Source organism: Fusarium tjaetaba (assembly GCF_013396195.1).
Source record: "Fusarium tjaetaba strain NRRL 66243 chromosome Unknown NRRL66243_c0000123, whole genome shotgun sequence".
NCBI classification, from domain to species: domain Eukaryota; kingdom Fungi; phylum Ascomycota; class Sordariomycetes; order Hypocreales; family Nectriaceae; genus Fusarium; species Fusarium tjaetaba.
In genome coordinates this window covers 183,445-198,834 of record NW_023501319.1, presented here as the reverse complement: position 1 = coordinate 198,834, position 15,390 = coordinate 183,445, and the positions used below count along the sequence as shown (strand labels likewise).

General features: G+C 49.2%; 7 protein-coding genes across 7 annotated transcripts; 3 read left to right on the top strand and 4 right to left on the bottom strand.

Moving 5' to 3' along the window:
- Window positions 1-383: 383 nt before the first annotated feature.
- Window positions 384-2,961, bottom strand: FTJAE_6370 (uncharacterized protein; the record flags this gene model as incomplete). The annotated part of the gene is made up of 5 exons (XM_037352975.1): window positions 384-1,357; window positions 1,415-1,701; window positions 1,753-2,493; window positions 2,567-2,638; window positions 2,834-2,961. The coding sequence occupies 5 exons, from the start codon at window positions 2,959-2,961 to the stop codon at window positions 384-386; spliced, it is 2,202 nt and encodes a 733-aa protein (XP_037206583.1).
- A 1,072-nt stretch (window positions 2,962-4,033) lies between these two features.
- FTJAE_6369 (uncharacterized protein) lies at window positions 4,034-5,195 on the bottom strand (the record flags this gene model as incomplete). Its single annotated transcript, XM_037352973.1, has 2 exons — window positions 4,034-4,600; window positions 4,656-5,195. 2 exons carry the CDS (start codon window positions 5,193-5,195, stop codon window positions 4,034-4,036), a joined length of 1,107 nt encoding a protein of 368 aa, XP_037206582.1.
- A 428-nt stretch (window positions 5,196-5,623) lies between these two features.
- Window positions 5,624-7,095, top strand: FTJAE_6368 (uncharacterized protein; the record flags this gene model as incomplete). The annotated part of the gene is made up of 4 exons (XM_037352972.1): window positions 5,624-5,913; window positions 5,975-6,258; window positions 6,306-6,447; window positions 6,495-7,095. The coding sequence occupies 4 exons, from the start codon at window positions 5,624-5,626 to the stop codon at window positions 7,093-7,095; spliced, it is 1,317 nt and encodes a 438-aa protein (XP_037206581.1).
- A 441-nt stretch (window positions 7,096-7,536) lies between these two features.
- Window positions 7,537-9,852, bottom strand: FTJAE_6367 (polybromo-1; the record flags this gene model as incomplete). Its single annotated transcript, XM_037352971.1, has 5 exons — window positions 7,537-7,952; window positions 8,001-8,526; window positions 8,575-9,496; window positions 9,549-9,643; window positions 9,775-9,852. 5 exons carry the CDS (start codon window positions 9,850-9,852, stop codon window positions 7,537-7,539), a joined length of 2,037 nt encoding a protein of 678 aa, XP_037206580.1.
- Window positions 9,853-10,930: 1,078 nt separating this feature from the next.
- FTJAE_6366 (septum formation maf) lies at window positions 10,931-11,794 on the top strand (the record flags this gene model as incomplete). The annotated part of the gene is made up of 2 exons (XM_037352970.1): window positions 10,931-11,113; window positions 11,168-11,794. The coding sequence occupies 2 exons, from the start codon at window positions 10,931-10,933 to the stop codon at window positions 11,792-11,794; spliced, it is 810 nt and encodes a 269-aa protein (XP_037206579.1).
- Window positions 11,795-12,476: 682 nt separating this feature from the next.
- On the top strand, window positions 12,477-13,112 carry FTJAE_6365 (MLX-interacting; the record flags this gene model as incomplete). The annotated part of the gene is made up of 3 exons (XM_037352969.1): window positions 12,477-12,582; window positions 12,682-12,880; window positions 13,007-13,112. 3 exons carry the CDS (start codon window positions 12,477-12,479, stop codon window positions 13,110-13,112), a joined length of 411 nt encoding a protein of 136 aa, XP_037206578.1.
- Window positions 13,113-13,245: 133 nt separating this feature from the next.
- On the bottom strand, window positions 13,246-14,745 carry FTJAE_6364 (threonyl-tRNA synthetase; the record flags this gene model as incomplete). The annotated part of the gene is made up of 1 exon (XM_037352968.1): window positions 13,246-14,745. The coding sequence occupies one exon, from the start codon at window positions 14,743-14,745 to the stop codon at window positions 13,246-13,248; it is 1,500 nt and encodes a 499-aa protein (XP_037206577.1).
- Window positions 14,746-15,390: the final 645 nt, after the last annotated feature.

The window sequence follows — 15,390 nt, the reverse complement described above, 5'->3', positions numbered from 1 at the left end:
GTTCAAGCTACAGCCTCGAAATTACAGCAATGGGACCAATTGGCCTCAGAATACTGACGTATTGCTTTCTACTGTGTTCATTTCGATAGACGTTATTCCAAGACACTTTTCATTCAAGTTAATGAGCCCCTCCAGAATGGGATTCTATGTCGACCAGATATACTCGCCATCTTGCACGACCAAAGAATATCCTTAGCCGCCGTGAAGAGCATGCGTTCACAAGACAAGATGACGTATCCCTGATTCAGGGCAAACTGCAGGGCTCCCCATGGATGAGGAAACAAGGATCTGCAGGGCTCACTCATCTGATGACCAACACCGAATGAGCTACTTGATAGCATTAGTGAATTGTTTTCTTCTTTCGTACGCCGTACGAGACACATCTATTGCTCCATGTGACCACCCATCGAGTTCATGACCACAGCGCCCCAATCCAAATAGCCATCGAACCATATCGAAGGGTCAACGCCCTGGAGCACCTCGGAAGCCCAAGGCATTTCTGGATTCCAGTCCGGCATTGAGAACACATCCGATTGCATATCTTGTCCGATTACCGCCCCTGTCCCAGCTGCTCCGGTCTCGCTCGTGCTACTCCCTCCCATCTCCGTGTCTCGGGTCTCATCATGTATCTTCAGCGCTTCTGTTCCAGCCGCGACAATCTCGGCCCATCTTTCCAGTTTTGCCCTTGTGATCTTGACTTTGATTGCGCTCATGCTCCAGAGGTTGTGATCCGATGAACCAGGCTCAGTTGACGCCATCTGGAACGATGCATTGGCTTCTTCGAATCGTGCACATATTGCTGATAATATCCCTGTAACGTCAAGCGAAAGTCCTGGCTGGGTCTGGATCTGTGACCGAAGAGCGGCCACGGCAGCTGGCAGCCTCGGGTCGGTACCCTCACGGAGTGAGATTGGGCTCGTTTCATGAGAATCTCTTCCCGTCGTCACTGACGGTGTGGCAACTGATGGGCTGACACTCGCCGAATATGCGGAGTCTGCCTTGTAAATCTCATCGTGAGGATCTCGTGCGCTTGTGTCCTGCGGCATCGGCGTAGTAGCCTTTGTCAAAGGAATCGGGGCAGTGTATTTGGCCCAGCGACCGAGCATTGTCATCCCGTAAACCAGTTGTGCAACTACTGATGTTGTCTGATTGTAAAACTCTGGGATTGGGACCAGAAGCCAATCATCGAAGAACTTCTTTAAGGCGTTTCTTGACTGGTAAAAGATGTCGAGAGCTGAAGCAGCCCCCAATGTGGGAGATGTCAATGACTCTGACATTGATATAATTCGAGGGGCATCCAGGATAGGAGGTTCATATAACCGGAGCATGGCCGTATTTAGAAACATATTTATCACTCCTACAAAAGTCACCATCAGTAAATCAAAACATAAATTGTACCGATAATAGAACTCACTGTCGTTTGTAAGCTCGGGAGGTAGCCCATTCCTGATCCTGTCAAGTTCGCTATGAAACGCAGAAACGTAGGCTGATAATGGGGCTGCTGGTAGACCAACAACTTCTTCCGCTGGGTCATCGGGAGCGTTGAGTTGCGCGATCCTTTCCGTCAAGTGCTGAACCCTGACGAGTGTCACGAGCCGCATGTCTGTATCGTATTCCCTCTCCTGCTCAAGAACAGCCAGGCATTGCTGGATGTATTTGGTGTACCGCATGGGTTCTATCCGTAGGAACCCAAGAGACATTCTAACAACAGTTAATCCCAGAAGAACCGGTCATGATAGCGGTTCAACTCACGATGAAGATAAGTACCACACTCCTAGCAAGGCTCTCCTCTCCTCGTTGGTCCTTGCTGCAGGTTGGAATGGTGTCACGACCATCAAGCTGGTCCGCTCGAGAACACTCGGGCTGCGGTGCAAGCCCAACTCGCCCACGAGGGTAGAGGCCAAGGCAATCAAGTTGTTTAGCTGCGCGTGCATGAAGCAGTGATACTTATACCATGCGATTATGACAATGATTCCAAGTAATAAGTCCAAGGATCGCTCAGAGCGGATGAGCATGTGGTCTGCTATGTACTTCATCAGATGATACATTTGAGCCCTCATCGACCTTAGACTGCGATAAGATGTAACCATGCGAATAGCTGACATGAGGAAAGGCCGCGTCGTCTTAAGTTTCACTGCTGTGACGCCATCGGGGATGATGACGAACGGGTGAAGAGCCTGCAACTCTTTTCGATAGAGCTTCAAGAGCTCCTCATCTGAGGCCGGAGGAGGGGGGGCCACTCCACTGGTTTGTCTGCAAATACATTGAGGAGGAGCATATGAGTTGTAAGTATCAGGTATTGACCAATCTATTGTCTCAGGAGTGAGTGAAGAATCTCTTTCTTTCGTTGAAGGCTTCCTTTGATCAGCAGTGGTAGGGTCAACCTCAGTTGGGATGCAAGTAGTGTCTGTTGCAAGATCGGCATTGGTGAGGCCACCTGCTTTGAGAAGATTGACTAGTCCATTTAGTCTCTCTTCTATTTGAGCAGTTCGTCTAGATCATGTCAGTAACGGATGATATATGTGGATGCGATGTGATGTTAGGGTTGTATGATAGGTTAACTTACGATGGTTTGACAGTTCTCTTTTTCCGGGGTCGATGAACCTGTTCTGTACAATTCTTGACTAGTCTTTCACATCTGTAAAGCATGTGTCAGTCCCATTTTCCCCTTTCAACCGCGGTCCCGGATATTATGGAGAGGGTCCGTAATGACGGCCGAAGATCCGGTCATAGTCCTCCGGAAATCCCGGGCCTTTCGGAGCCGCATCCCACGTGGCTCAACACGTCTGAGAAACCATTGCAACGTAGAAAAGGGGGTTAGAAATAAGCTTACCTGTCGCACTTTGATCCAGGAGTATTATTTGACCGTATACACTTGGCTTTCGCTGTAGAACACTGTGCGCAAGCAGCACCCCATTTAGCCGTTGCGGGCTTGGGTCTGTCTGTGTTGGAGGATATCATAACTGTGATCTGCCGTGCATAAAGAGCTTGCAGGAGAGGAATGGAAGGCGGTGTACGGTGACAAGTCCGGCGGACTTTTGACGAAAAGCAGAAAAACCCGGTTCTTTAAGTCGTGTAGTATTAGTTATTAGTAGGTAGGTTAATAAGGGAAGACGTCGAAACCGGGATGGGGCGCTTGCAAAGTCCGGTTGGTTTAGGGTGGGTCCAGGGGTTTCAGCTCCAAGAGCCTCATAACGCCATGTCGGCCGGAATTGGGGAGTGAATGCCGGTTAAAGCTTAGAAATACATTGATAAGAGTCGCGAAAGGACTCGATTGAGTCGCTGGATCAGTGGAGGTGTTATATTGACGTGTTCTTCTTATCGAGTATCAACACCAAGCTGGTGATGTTGCATGATATCATCAAAGCTCGATTCGAAATCCGCTATTCATACCTGTCAGCTCCACCAACAGAAGCATGCGCTGGATGCAATTTTCATAAGTTTACCTGAGCTGCTAACATCAGGGGAGCTTGACGAAAGATGATAACGGAGCCAAGATATATAAATTCGACAGGTTCCTACGAAACAATTCATCTCTACGAGAAACATTCATCACTAAGAGTAATGATCGCTCATCAAGGCGCAAACTTCCAACTCACGCGAGACGGAGTAAGCGCTTAAACATAACAGCATCACATCATATGGACCGATAAGAAAGAATGTAAGAAGACCAGGAGCCCTGCTCAATACGCGTCATGGCATGTCCAAGCTCAAAAAGACCATCATGTGAAAGAGGGTCGGCATTGACTCGTCACGACATGTGAAAAGGCACTCTCATAACTCGAATAGTTGCATGCTCTTGTACTCAATGAACTGGTCGCAAAAATCGAAACGCATTCTAACAAAAGAAGCCCCTTATCGAGGCACCTGATACAAGCTCCTAGCCTTTGTACGCCCGTATGTCAAATACACCATATGATGATGATACATGCCGCCCTGGAGTCATTGTGTTGTGAAAACTCCCCGAGTCGGCTTACGCAACTCCAGCAGCCCGACAGTTCCCATAATTCTTCCCATCTCCCCCTTTCTAACTTTACTTGGACCTCGACACACCAGCACCAATCACTCCAGGAAGCTTCTCCTCACCAACGCTGAAGAGCATGCCAATAGCCATGTACAGAATGGTAAGGAGGGCAATGGTGAAGCCAGCAAAGAGCCAGAACTGGACACTAATGTCCTGCTTCTGGCACATGCTACCGCCCCAGTGAGTGACACTGCCACTCTCGGACTTGGTAACTTGACAGTGGCAGACGAAGCAAGAGTCCTTGCTTTTGCCGTATTTGTTCAGGCACTTTCCGTGACCTGTGCAGTTGCCCGTAGCTTCCATGCAGCTATCCTCTGAGGTGAAGCATACAGCTTTAATGGGGTTCGAAGGCTTCGCGGGTGTGGTAGAGGTTTCGGCCGGTGACTCGGCTGTCTCTTCGATAGACGAGATAACGGTCTCAGCCTGTCGACGTCGAAGCTCTTGATCCTTGTCGGACTTGTCCTCAGAGTCGACGCCGATGGGCAGGAAAACCAGGATGGTCTGTAGTTCGCCTGACTCGGCGAGCTTCTGAAGCTTGGGAAGCTCATTTAGTAGGGTAGTGGGGTGATCACCATCCTATCGCGTCATTAGAAAACAACTTGGGGCAATGAAAATGATAGGAGTTAGTTACCTGGGATCTGCTGTATGACGCATAAGCAGATTGGCCATTGAAACACTTCTCGTCCAAGGCAGCAATCTGGCTCAGGGGACACTCGGGCATCTTGGCGAGGACATTTACAAAGACCTCGGGATGCTCGCCATTCTCCTTGCTAATATCCGTGGTGAAGTCGGGCTGTGTGTTAAAAAGCCAGCCAAAGAACGATTCGTATTCGAAGGAGGGCATTCCCTCAATGGTAATAGCGAGCTGGCGCGGCGTCGCGGTCTTCTCATCGGAGAGCAATGGCGCAGGGGCCTTTCCATATTTGTTCATTAAAGAAACGACACGCTCTTCATCGTCGGAAGCTGTGAGATCGCGAAATGAAAAGTCCCGTCCCTCGGGGGCGAGGCGCTGGTACAGGATGAGACGGGCTTCGCTGGGAGTGATGCTCGTCGTAGGCTCGATGTGATGGGATCCTCGGAGGATGTAAACTTTGGTACCGTCAGCGGCGGGTTGTTGAGATGCAGCAACAATGCCTGCAAAGGCTGCACTGAGCCCAATGTTGAGCTTCATTTTTGATGCGGATTGATGAAGCTTGGTTGTCTTGAGGCTTAAGACCAGGCTGAGATAGCATAACGTCGCAAGCTTGATACAGGCAACGCGAATCCGGGATGATGCACGTGTTTGGTTGCGGCCGGGTTTCGAGTTGTTCCGTCGTCATACAGTGTGACAGCCCCCGAATTATAGCGCTACAGTGACGATCGATACAGTGTCCAGGGCATTTGACACAGTCTCAGCGATTACACTACCTATCATTGGAAGCTAATCGTAGCCGTGAGACAGCAGTTTAGCATTGCAATAATTGTTGTCGACATTGTCACGATGCATGTCATTCCTTGAATCACTATTTCAGTAGCGAGACCAATCGCATTTTCTCTTCTTATAACTTGAGCAGTTTTTATTTTGTTGTCCTCGTCCGCGGCAGCGGCAGAGGAGGCGACATGTTGGCTCGGCAGACAGCTCTGCGACAAGCAGTTCTCCCCACGACGAGGTTCCAAACCCAACGAATAGTTGCCAGCCAGATCCGACCTTTTAACAGGCGAATATCGTTCTTGCTCTGGCGTCAAAGGCAATCGAGTCCTATATCGGTCTACTTCTCTAAGCCCAGTCCTTTAACAAGCGCCAACGGGGTGAACTCAGTCTACCACAGAAGCGCAAACCAGGCGGGGTCCGAGGAAGCTAAGAGAAGACTGAGAAAGGCGAAATGGATTCTCTTCCGATATCGACTTCGGTATGTCTGGCTATAGAAGCTGTCATGGTTGAGCGAACCGCGATGCTAACCCTCCGCGAAGCCGAGCGATCTTTACAACTATTGTGCTCTATGCTTGTTGGCAAATCTTCATCGCCGTTGTATTCGATCCCATATTCGACTGGGCTGACGCAGAATGGGAGGCGCTGTCTGAAAAAGAGAAGGAGGAAGCCGAGGCCCTCCACGACCCTGACGAGCCGTTGGTATTTCTCCCATTCCCCTTCACAACCAAAGAAGTCAAACAACCACCATATCGTGGTTCGGACCCAGAGTGGCAAACATTCGTCAAAGTTAGCCAGGATAAGAAGCTTCTTCAGGAGATCAAGAGTAGGTGAAGCCAGTTCGAGAATTTGCATGTTCTGACATTTGCATAGGTGGTCTAGCAAACGAGATCAAGCGTGGTGTTGAGCGAAACCCTGCCTTCAACAAGCTTCTTGGTGGAGAAATAACCGTGAGGAAGTACTGGCTTGACATAATCTTCCCGCCTGCTCCTCCACCGATACACTATGTCTCTGGGTGAGTTCTCAACCTACACATGATATACGTTGGCTAATTTAATAAAGAATCATGATCGACGAAGAGGGCATCTTCTGGGGTGATCGACCCATCGACTCGATTGCTGCTAGCTTTCTTGCTAAGGCACTTTACCCCAAAGCTCTCGCTATGGGTTGTTGGACCTTTGTCAGTTTCTTAACGAAACAAGTAGCGCTGGATATCTCAAAAGCGATCGGCTTAAGTGAACCTGATCCCCCGGCATCTGGCTGGCACCAAGTACCAGTGGGAAACCTACCTGGCATAATTCCATCTCCGGCTGCCACCAGAACAGCAGTCCAGCACGACCCCAAGGCACATACTGCACATCTTCCCCCAGTGTTCAACGAGATCATTAGCGCTGCATTTGGTCCAGACGCAAAACTCGATCCTCGTCTTCAAGCTGCTAGCATGGCTGGTGCTCTCGCCTTTCTCCGCCATTGGAAGCCTACCAAGAGCCTGCCCGGCAGAGGATGTATCAGAGTTGACGGTATTGTTGAACTCAAGGGAAAGACAGCGGTAATGGCAGTTCTCGTTGCGGGCTACTACGATCCCAAGACTCGTCAGTACGTGGCTGTCCAGACCATGCTCAAGCACTTGATGCAGCTGAAGCAACGGCCTGCGCCTGGTTAGACTGTAACATTTAACAAAATAGGTTTCGGAAATTATGCAGGGCTTGGCATGGCGTGGCGCATGGAACAGGTTTGGCTTGAGATACCATAGGAGATTTAGAATATCAGCGTTTGATATTGCCTCGTTCTACCCTACCCACTTAACCTGTGCTGTGAAAAGATGCAGCATGAACATTTATATGCTCCCTATAAGCCTATTCCTTAGGCCAATACAAAGAAAAGAAGAAACGCATCCGTATACCCGCCCAACACCAGTACCATCCCATGCCTTCCTATATCCTGTTCATAAAAGGCATCGTAGGATATTGTTCGCACTTGCAAACTCTTCCCTCATCCAATACAGAACTAGCCACCAACACTAGATTTAGTAAGTGTTCTTCGAATTGCCCATGCAGATGCCTGCCTGCCTTCTACCATGCCCTGACTGATGATGTTGGTAGTGTTAATTCCTCAGGACGTTGATCGAGATGGTGAAAACTTCTAACTCAACCTCAGGGCCGCCTGGAACACGCTCATGTCGTGGAATGGCGGCGATGAGATGTGACTCGAGTACGTTGAGCCCTGGGTGTAGCATTGCCTCGAAAGCGCGCTCATGAGGTTGCTGACCAGGAGCTTGGTGATGAATGGGCTTAAGCGGTTGCTTGTTGACCAGTGTCCAGAGGCTGTATTGTCTATTCTGTAAATGGCTGGGTATTGCGGTAACGGCAAGAATGCGGGTGAGATGAGGGGGCAGGTTGAGAGTGGCAGACTGTTCCATCTCCTTAGGGTTGGGTCTGATAGTTGCCAGTATAGGACTGTGTGATTGAAGAGTGGGGTGAACCTGAATCTTCATACTCTCAATAAGAGCATCGTCGATGCCTAGATTTGTTAGTGTTTGCAGCAAGTCAATGTGTTTGGGCGAATTACCTTTACCAGCGCGTCGAGGATGCTTTTGGTCCATATACCCATTAACAAGCGGATTGGTGATCGGTTGGGGCGGCGCCACAGGTACAGGAGCAGGTACAACGGGAGCAGCCGCAGGAACCGCAGGAGTCGCTTGGGTAGGTGCAGCGCTAGGGGGTTGTGACGGAACTGCTGGTGATGCCCTTGAGGCCTCATCCGCCTTGAGAGCCGCACTCTGTACAGAAGGACTAGGAGATGGCACTGCAGATAACGAGGTGCTTCTAGCCTTTTCTAATTGAGGGTTGACAGCTTGAGCAGGCGTTGAAGTGCGTGCCGTACCGTTCACAGTCTGACCATTTGTCAAGGCCATCTTCGACTGAGCCGACGCTGGTGAGTCCGCGGAATCTCGTTGACCTCCAACATGGATGGTGATCTTCTTGGGTCCGGGTGTAGGCGTCTCACTGGATCCGCCAACCTTTAGCTTAATCTTCGGTTGAGCAGGTTCAGTTACAACGGCTTGTGCTTGTTTTAACTGCTCATAAAAGAATTTCTGCAACGCGGTTAGAAATGTTGATGAAGAAAGCAAGAAGGCACTGACCTCGAGATCCTGCGCAACCAAGTAGATCTCACTACCTTCTTCATTGTAAAAGTACGCGTTGGTCCACAATAGCTTTGCCTTCTCCTCAAAAGCAGCCCATGACTTGTAATCGCTAACTCCAGTTGAGCCACCACGACCGTGGAAACCCTTGACTGCCTTCTGCAGTTTTCGGATCGACATGGGGTCACTGATAACCTTGAAATACTCCTTGAGAGACCGAGGCGGTAGGTTGATGAAAGCTTCGAAGTAAGGGCCATCGTATCCAGGGTCTTCGCGTCGGATAAGCTCCTCGATGAGCTTTTCCTGGGCTTGCTGAAATGTCAATCCCTTGTAGGGTACATCTTCGTAGACGTGGTCTGGCTTTGCAGCTGGCGCTGCTGGCTTCGGGGTCTCTTTGCCTCGAGTGGACGCCCTTCGACCAGGTGTACGACCAGGTGTTCTCCGCTTGAGTGTAATGGTTCGTCTACGAGAGCTTGGCGCCTCTTCTTCTTCCTCTTCCTCGTCCTCTTCATCCTCGTCTTCTTTTTCTTCCTCGGGCTCATCTTCATCTTCGTTGTCGTTCATTTCTTCGTCCTCGTTGTCCTCATTGGCCTCCTCCTCCTCGTCATCCGGGAACGGGGTCGGCACAGCCTGATAACCTCTGACATGATATGCCGGATTTTTCTTGGTCATGTAATTGCTGACAGCCTTTCTCAATCGTTCCGCATCTTCGAATATCTCGGTTCCCCGAGGGTAGAACTCCTTCGCATTGCTGATCATGCGCTTGAAGTAGCCCTCGAGTTCGGACAAGTTCTCGAATTCGCCATCGTTCAGTTTCTGCTCGATCATGGACAATGAGATGGGCATGCGTGTTTGTTCGTAATAGTCTGCATTTTCCTCGCGGGGTGGAAGTTCTTCGAAATTGGTTGCGACAAGACGCCCACTACAGGATGAGTCAGTACGATAATGATAATTGGAGATCGGGTTGGAATCACGCTTTGTCGGCAGTTTTTCGAATATGCTCTAGGAACGACAGACCATATGTAGTTGTCGATTCTCGAGATTCGCCTTTGGAAAGATCGAAATCGCCCTAGAACGTAATGTCAGTCAATAAATCGATGGGGTGATAGCGGAGTGACAGAGGTTGTCAAGTTGTGCTATGAGGGGATCTTCGAGGACTGGAAAGATTCAGATTCGCGAGAAGCGACAGGTCGGACTTACAGTAAGTCTGCGACGCTTAGAGCCTCTATCGTCGTTGTCGACCGCTGCAGTACCATTGGCCTTGCGTTTGCTCTCCATTGTGATTATAATCGATAGGGTCGCCTAATCGAGCGCATCAAAGATAATTACGGTATGTTTTCCTTGAGGACTTCGTTGAGACGCAATTGAGGATCGCAAATCTGGAGATCGAGGTCGTTTGCGACGGCGCTTGTGTGGATTTTGACGCGTGCGATCCAATGGTCGCGTCAAGCAAGATACCAAGTCCAGGGTCGGGCCTCAAAAAAACAGGGTAGAAATTAGAGGATGCACTGTATAAAATGCACCTTTAGAATGCTTTGCAGGCCCCCGTTTTGCTTTAGGCTATCGCGGGTCTATGCAGGCCCTCCAAACGCTCCGATGCTGGTGATTTTGATGCGGTGGTAAATGGGGCTGGCTTCTTTGGAGCTGAGGGCGAGGTTTAGAGGCACATTCAATGGATCCAATGCTAGTGGTGGCCCGTGGAGGTACGGTATCCACTTCGACCTACCGAGAGCTATAATGTGTGCCTGAAAACGGGTTAAGGCAACAAGGCAGACAGTGATAATGGAATTCAACAATATTGATCATCAACAGACAATAAAGGGCCATTACTCGACACAATTCATACTTATTACATTGGTAGCGGCGTCTCTGTGGTGCCATTGTTCTCGCAAGCTCTGATTCTCATGCATCGAACTTGAAAGGCACCCATGATACGAATTAAAGCAGATCGCCTACGCTATGATCGCTCCATGTATCATGAAACCTGTACTTTGGACAATATGAATAGTTAAATTCAAATCGATCTGTTGATTTTCAGGAGCAGATAGTTAGCGAATAGGTGAATGCACTTAACTTTGAGGAAATACGCATATTTCAATTCCAAGCTTTGAACATTCAACTCATGACCAGCTGAGGAAAATTGATTAATTGCCATGATGAATGAAGAGTCGCTACGAGGGGCAGCTTTAGAGGCTAGGAGCAGGAAGCCCAGTCAAACGGGGCGCTGCTAAAGCTCAAAGCTCCCATTATTCAACCCCACATTGACCTCATTCAAGATTCAGATCTCATCTTATTAGGGACTGTAACCTTTACAACTTCACTTTACCAACACGAGGAATCAAAGAAGCCAGACAAGATGGCTGACACACCAAGCGAACCACCTCCTGACTATGATAAGTCCACCGCCACTCAGAGCACCCCTCAGCGGCCCTTACGGAAAGGTCCTATACCGCTAGAACTCCCAATTCTGAAGCACCTCAACGGCAAGAGAGTGATTCTTGCATCTGCCTCACCACGAAGAAAGGCATTGCTCCAACAGGTGAGCCAAAACCATGGGAGTCAATCCCAATAGCCTTTTTCTCACAAAAGACAGTTCGGCCTTACAAACCTCGAGATTCTCCCATCCACCAAACCCGAGAATCTCGATAAAGCTGCACTAGGTCCTTACGAGTATGTAGCTGCAACTGCTCACCAAAAGTGTATGGATGTTTATACTACCGCACTTGAAGTTCATCTGAAATCTATACCGGACCCTGATCTCGTCATCGCTGCGGACACTGTTATCGTTACCAAGGATGGTCGGATCCTGGAGAAGCCTCGAAGTGAAGCTGATCACATTCGCATGCTCAAACATCTGCGAGACCAGAGAATGCACAAGGTCTTGACATCGATTGTAGTAATCGCTCCAAGAGAAGACGCGAGACATCCGGGCTATGTCATCGATACCTACACAGAAGAGACAAAGGTGTACTTCTTGAGTGAATCTGATGGTCTTCCTGATGATGTGATTGAGGCATATGTCAAGACTCGTGAGGGTGCGGATAAGGCTGGTGGCTACGCTGTTCAAGGCGTGGGCGGCATGTTGCTTGTTGAGAAGCTTGACGGAAGTGTCGACAACGTTGTTGGACTTCCAGTGAGAAAATGCATGGCTATGGCAGAGAAAGTCATATTCAGGCAGGAAGAGGAGGACTTTGAAGGTGAAGGCGAGGAAGAGGACTAAATGTTAGGCAAGAATAGAGGATACCAGGGAAATAGAATGGATACTCATGCAATTTAACGAGCTACACAAATGTGGCTTGACCAGTCCCCATTTTGTCAGTCCTTTATTTCTCCCTGGCTTCTTCTAAGTTGCTCGGGTTTCCAGAAGTGTTCTTTGAAGCTGATAGGTGCAAAATGGTTCTATCCCGTCATCGTGGACCCAAGGTCTCAGCACCAGACGACATATGATACCCGCTCCTCATGACTACTTTTAAGTGAGTTAACAGACAGATTGCATTAACAAGGACAAGGTGCCTTGTAGTATTGAGCAAAGCAGTTTGAGCCTCATGGATATACTCAGAACGGTAGAGTGAAGCCAAATAATTACATAATTACCATGACTAAATTAAAACATTGGTGTTGCAGATCAGGAACAGCCAAACCCAAGACATGATTCAATCGCCAAACCAGGAGAACGCCCGCCTTCCATATTGGATGTCAATATGCAAGGACCAGGCAGACTAAGGGTCCTGTAGTGTCATTTTCACATGGAAAATCCGGGGACAGCACCCTTGCACGTCATTTGCAACCTACATATCCTCTCTCACATGAAAGTTCTATGCGCATCTTGACAAAATTTGCACGTTTGTTTGTTTGTTTACGTCTCACTACCTTTCTCCTCATTATCACTACTCGGCCAAATAATGTCGTCTCCGAATAACAAGTCTCCCGCCAATGGCGATGCCGGTGCTGCCGATGAGAAACCACGACTTACTGAGGAGGAAAAGAAGCAGAACCACATCGCATCTGGTATGTGAACTATTTACACGTGATAGCTACTGTCGCATGATATCTGAGATACTCTTGAGTACATCCTTGAGATGATATTCGCTAATACGGATCAATCAGAGCAGAAGCGACGACAAGCGATTCGTGAAGGCTTCGACCGCTTGACTGAACTGGTGCCTGGCTTAGAAGGGCAGGGGAGATCCGAAGGCCTGGTTCTGAAGCGGACGGTTGACTATATGCGTGAGCAGCTCTCAGAGAGGCAGGCCATGGTTGATCGCATTGAACAGGCTGGCGGTGATGTCGATGAGAAACACAAGAGGTGAGTCGGGTGACCACTTTACGATCAACGAACCAGGTACTGACTATCTTTCAAGGGCCCTATATGAACAGGCGACGAACCCAGGTCGTACTAGGGGATGATTACACACTTTGATGGTCTTCACAGCTACCGCAAGTCAAGAGCCCGAACAGACTCAACAGCCTGGGGCATTGAGACGATGGAACTGATTGACTGTCGCATATTAGCACCTGACCATCCCAAATCGCGATAGCAACGAGCCGCGCCACGATGGCAGCGCCGCGCTATCAGCATGACTAGGGAAGAGAGACTGATATAGAGACTATTGTATCATACAAATGTGTTTTAACAGCTATTATTACATGACATCGCATATCTATCTTTGTCTAGGCAAATGTGTCTACCATGGTTTTGAACCGCTCACGCACCTCCTCTGGTGATAGCATCTCCTTACCCAGCGAAACCCGCTTGTTCTCTACATCTTTCTGTCCGATCACGAGGATCTCGCCGTAGTTCTTCTCTCTTGCCTCCTTGATTTTCGCACCCAGAGGTCGTGCACTATCATCTATGTCAACCGACAGCCCAGTCGGTCGAAATGCGTTATCCTGACTAGGGAGTGTGCCGTTCTCAAGCTGCTCGTAAAGTTGGTCGTTGTTACCGACCAGCACACTGCGCACTTGTCCCGCCCATTCGACAACAGGCTCGGCAGTGTTAATGGTGAGAATGATGACTTGGCGGGGGTTCAACCAGAAAGGCCACTTGCCATTGTACTTCTCGATCAGGAGAGCCATGAGACGTTCAACCGAGCCCAGGACAGCGCGGTGAATCATAACAGGGCGCACGGGGCCATACTCATCGAGCAGAGAAGCATCTGTGGTCGTCTCGCCTCTAGCTTCATATTCTGGCGCAGGGGCCTGATACTCAAGTTCAAATCGCTTGGGTAGTTGAAAGTCAAGTTGAATGGTCGCCGTCTGATGCTCCTTTCCATCCGAGTCTGTGAGGACGATATCGATCTTGGGCCCGTAGAAAGCACCATCTCCCTCATTCACACCCCATTCCATGCCTGAAGCGTCCAGGGCTCGCTTCAAGGCGTTCTCGGCCTGGTCCCACTCCTCTTCGGTACCAATGTAGTGATCCTTTGGCCGTGTGGAGAGTGCAAGTCGATAGTTTGAGCCAAATCGCAGGACAGTGTACACCACCTTGACAAAGTCTAGAGTCTTCTTGATCTCCTTCTCAACTTGAATCGGTCGGCAAAAGATGTGTCCATCATCCTGGTGAAAACGCCGAACACGAGTGAGTCCACTCAATGCGCCGGAAATCTCGTTTCGATGCAGCGGACTGAAGTCGGCATATCGAATTGGAAGATCTCGGTAACTGCGGTTTTTGGATGCGAAAATGATGCAGTGGCCAGGGCAGTTCATGGGTTTTAGACCATAATCACCCGCTTCCTCCTCGTCTGGCTTTAGTTCCTTCTGGTCACTCCCACAGCATCCGTCATGTTGCGCAGGCGGCGGTTCTGTATTCCCTCTTACAGCATACATGTCGTCGGCGTAGTTTTCCAAATGACCTGACTTTGCCCATAGTGACTTTTTGTAGATGGTTGGCGTAATGACCTCCTCGAAGCCATATCGTACGTATTGCTTTCGGAGAAAGTCTACAAGTCGATTGAAGATTCGCGAGCCATTCGGTAGGAATATCGGGGAGCCAGGGCTGTAGATCGAGCTGATAAAGAGTTCTTGCTTGGTACCGAGTTTACGATGGTCGGGGGGTTCTCGCTTTTCGGACTTTTCAGAGTAAAATCGGCTGCGGGAGATGCATTGAGGGCACGTCCATGGCCTTCTAAGAGATGTATTGAAGGCATCTCGGGCAGTCCTCGAGCGGATCATGGCCACTTCAGCAAGCAATGGCGCGTGATAGATCGATACTCAATGCTTTTGCGGAAATATGACGATCCAAAATTCACAAACCCACCTGAAATCGTTCCATGGACGCCTGCCAGCTTGTTGCTGTTTAAAGCCTAGCGGACACCCACGGGCCGCTATTCTTAGCGGTCAGCTATCGCCTATCGGCAGTCGGTGGCCATGTCCAGCTCGTGTAGCGGTTAACAATATGATACAGGGCAATGTATTGCATATAAATCTATAGAAAGTAGAGTCATACTGATAATTGGTACGTCAAACTCCGGTAGTTCAGATCATATGTAATTCCATATATGAAAGGTGAGATCATAGGCTGAATGTACAGTCCCTTTGTTTTATAGTGGTTATGGACATTGTGGCATGGGTCTTTGGGTCTTTGTGTGACCCCTCCCCAACGCTAACAACCTAATGGAACCCCGCCATCCATACAAACAGAGCAACTGCGTGAGCATTGGATCTCAGCTAGCCAAAATTCACGACTCTTCTTCATACCGTAATTTCTCTTCGCACTTACACAACGAGGCCCTCGCTCTCTTAGTACTCTGTTACCATATCTAAGCTCCTTCAGTCCTAACTAATCCTGCGGCTCCTACGGACATAAGCCGCTGCTGG